This window comes from Quercus suber, unplaced genomic scaffold (assembly GCF_002906115.3).
Source record: "Quercus suber isolate HL8 unplaced genomic scaffold, Cork oak 2.0 scaffold_8, whole genome shotgun sequence".
NCBI classification, from domain to species: domain Eukaryota; kingdom Viridiplantae; phylum Streptophyta; class Magnoliopsida; order Fagales; family Fagaceae; genus Quercus; species Quercus suber.
In genome coordinates, this window is record NW_027069474.1 from 1160946 (window position 1) to 1164921 (window position 3976).

General features: G+C 34.8%; 1 protein-coding gene across 1 annotated transcript; it reads right to left on the minus strand.

Moving 5' to 3' along the window:
* Nucleotides 1–263: 263 nt before the first annotated feature.
* Nucleotides 264–2949, minus strand: LOC112027621 (paired amphipathic helix protein Sin3-like 1). Its single transcript, XM_065776069.1, has 8 exons — nucleotides 2879–2949; nucleotides 2240–2401; nucleotides 1976–2120; nucleotides 1814–1893; nucleotides 1600–1689; nucleotides 1430–1436; nucleotides 504–574; nucleotides 264–411 (listed from the first exon to the last, which is right to left on the minus strand). The coding sequence occupies exons 1-8, from the start codon at nucleotides 2947–2949 to the stop codon at nucleotides 264–266; spliced, it is 774 nt and encodes a 257-aa protein (XP_065632141.1).
* Between the last annotated feature and the right edge of the window lie 1027 nt (nucleotides 2950–3976).

Genomic DNA, 3976 nt, shown 5'->3' on the forward strand with positions numbered 1-3976 from the left:
TGATAATTACATTAACAAGAAAACATTCCAAACAAGAGCTGTGAAACAAATAGAACACCTTCCGGAACTCATTGTGGACCTTATTTATGTCCTTGAACCCCTTCCGGAACTCATTTATAAACATGCTCATTATTTTGAAAGCGTCTCTGTAGGAACAAAGGTCATCATTAAACCACAAGGAACCAACATTTGCAGTTGAAATTTAACAGAGCAAAAAATATTTCACCTTTATCTTGGTCACAAAGTTTGGTAGCTTCTTCAAGTTAAACCTTCTTAGTTTGTGGACCAGCCTCATCATCCTCAAGGGCTATTTCATACTTCTTTGGCAAAAAGATGTTAAATCTAGAAATCAAGTTATTATGCCCTTCAAATAATTCCTTTACTCTGATCGTGACGTCAACATTGCCAATTCTGCAAGTAGAAACAATGGCACAATCCATAAGGTTTTAGATGCAATGTTCCATTATTCCAAGACAAAAACTGCATAAATGCAATGAGTGTACCTTTTAGCCTTAAAATCTTTGATGACCTTAAGGAACCTGCCATATTTCTCTCTTTGGCTTTGAAACGTTTCCTTCACTTCCATGAGATAGGTCAAGGCATCATTCAGTGTTATTTTCCTCGGAGTACCACCACCACCACCACCACCTACTGGGATTTGGGATTGCCCATAGCTTCAAATACACAAATATATATATATATATATATATTAGCATAATAACAATTCCTCCCAAACTATGAACATCTATAGTAGAGTTATTCCATAAAAACAACATATTCGTACTATCAATGTGATCTCTATGACAGTACAAATGTTTATAACTTGCTGATACCCAGTCAATTTTAACAGCAAACTAATTCCCAGCATTCAAATTTCTCCTCAGTGGCATTGCCTACTCTTCTTTGCTTGGAAAACTAGGATTCAAATCCCTCCCTCCCTCCATTGTTGTAATCTTCAAATTATCAACCAAAAAAAAAAAATCCCACAAAATGAAAAAATTACAAGCTTTCATATGTCACAAATCACTTAAAAAATCCTCACATGAAAACTTGCCAAAACTTAAATTTCAATTACAAAAAGCAGAACCTATTTCAAAAACAGCCCAGAGCATGATTCAAAAAATTCAGCAAATTCCATCACACAAAAAATATCAAGCAAAAAACTGACCTTACACAACATTTTCTAGCAAACCAAAAATAACTTAAGGAATAAAAAAACTGTACCTTAAAAAAAAACGTATAAACAACGGAAGAGAAAAGCCTACAGAGAAAGAAACTTATGAATCTTCACTCAAAGAACCAGACGGCAAAGACTAAGAGCTACCATCGTCTCTTAATCTCTTCATTTTCGAAAATCTCAAATCACTAACCCAAAAAGAAAAAGAAAAAAAGAGAGATCTATAAGAATTTGTGAAAACACATCAATTACCCCAAACCTGTATTCAATACATTACCAAAGTTCAAACATAAAAAAAGTATATTGAAATTATATAGCAGGTAATTTTTCATTGCTTTGCCATCGTCCAGCTCTGGCTGGTCAACACCATTAACATGGGAAGTACTGATTGAATGCTGAAAGAAATAGATTTATTGGCTTACCATTTCTTTGCTGAAACAGGTTCAGCGTTCGGAGGAAGAAATATAGTGAACTCATCAATTAAATCCGCATGACCATCAAAAAATGGAAATCTGAAAATTGTAAAATAAAAACCTCTAAGAATACTGAAAATTATATTAACAAGAAAACCTTCCAAAACACGAGCAGTGAAACAAACAGAACCATATATATATTTTACCTGATTTTGGACTGTACTTATGTCCATGCGCCCTTCGGAACTCAATTAAAATGTCTAAGAATTCTCTATAAACACTTGCATCATTTTGAAAGCATACCTGTAGGAACAAAGGTCATTATTAAAACGCTAGGAACCAACATTTGCAGTTGAAATTCAACAGAGCAGGACAATAATTTCACCTTTATCTTGGTCACAAAGCTCCAAGCTTCATTAAATAATTCCTGTGGATGAGCCTCATCATTGTCAAGGGCTATTTCAGACCCCTTTGGCAAGAAGAAGTTAAACCCAGAAATCAAGTTATTATGCCCTTTAAATAATCCTTCACTATGGCAATGACGTCATAAGCATCAGTTCTGCAAGAACAAATAATGGCATAATCATTTAGGTTTTAGATGCAATGTCCATTAATCCAAGACAAAAACTTCATAATGCAATTACTGTACCTTTGATCCATAAAATCTTTCATGACCTTAAGGAACTTGTCATATTTCTCTCTTTGGTCTTGAAGCGTTTCCTTCACTTCCTTGAGATAGGTTAAGGCATAATTTTTTCTCTGTTCCCGCAAGGTACAACCAAGATCACTACCTCCTCTGCCTCCATTACATCTATAGTACAGTTATTCCATAAGCACAACATATTCATATTTACTAATGTGATCTCTATGAGAATACAAAAGTTTATTACTTGCTGATACCCAGTCAATTTTAACAGCAAACTGATTCCCAGGGTTCAAATTTCTCATCTGTGGCATTCCCTGCTCTCCTTTACTTGGAGAACCAAGATTCAAATCTCTCCTCCCGCAAAAGAAAGAAAGTCCAAGCTTTCATATGTCGCAAGTCACTTAAAAAATTTCACATGAAAGCTAGCCAAAATTAAATTCCAATTGCAAAAAGCAGAACCCATTACAAATCCAGCCAAGAGCATGATTTAAAAAATTCAGCTAATTCTATCATACATAAAAAACTAACCTTACACTAAATATTTTCTAGGAAACCAAACAGAACTTAAGGAATAAAAAGTTCTACCTAAAAAAAAAAAAGTAAAAACAACAAAAGAGAAAAGGTACAGAGAAAGAAACTTACGAGTCTACACGTGAAGAACCAGATGGTGGCTTAGGTTGCGAAGAGCTACGGCCGTCTCCTAATCTCTTCATTTCTGAACTAATCCCACAGGAAAATTTCAACTCAATAACCCCGCAAAAAAAGAAAGAGACAAATAAGAATTTGAGAATTTATAATAAAAACTTAAAAAACATGTATCTCCCATGAAAGAAAAAGAGTTTTATCAGACCAAAGATACCCCAAGAACGATATTGCAACAGTTTATCAACATGAGTCTTCAATAGTTAGCAGTGAAAAAGTAAATTTGTGTGCCCAAGAAGGAGGAGAAAGAAAGAAAGAAACCAAAGAAAATGTTGAAAAAGAAAACCAGCTGTTGCAAAATGCAGAACACCAGCTTTTCTTGTTCTCCTTTGGATAGGAGTATTAGGAGAGAAAATATTATTCACTACGAAGTATTAGGATAGAAGAGATGTACGCATATAAGTAAACGTACAGGTGGGTGGCCACCGATGCAGTGGAATGAGGCGTCAGGTGTCAGCCGTGGAGGCTCTCTCCCTCTCTCTCTCTCTCTCTCTCATACAGAAGTGTTCTTTTTTTCTATTTTTTCTTTTTCTTTTTTCCTGTTATTTTTTCCCTCTCATTTTGATGTTAACGTCTATTTAAAATGATATATGGGACTCAGGTCAAAACTAGACCCATTGGGATGAGAACTCGGGTCAGAACTAGACCCGTTTGGGATGAGAACAAATGTGAAACACTTGTCACATGTTCACGTCTTAATGAATATCCTTGCCTTAATCGTATTGTCTCGAGCTAAGAGTTGGTAATTCAACTAGTTATGTAGTTATGTGTTTGGAGTGCACTCTTTTAGTTTGATCTTGGGTGCCTTATTCCCATAAAAAATCCACGCGGGATGGGATTAAGGTTTAATTTTGGTTAATTCTTAGCTATAACCTCATAGATCAATTTGTTACTTATGAAATTATAAGATTAAATTTATTACTTTTTAAAACTTTAGAATTTAATTCTTAGAACAACATGGTTTTATTTATTATTCTCTTAAATTTACAATGAAATTTCCCCATTTTTCTCACAACTTCCCCCCCCCCCCCCCCCCCC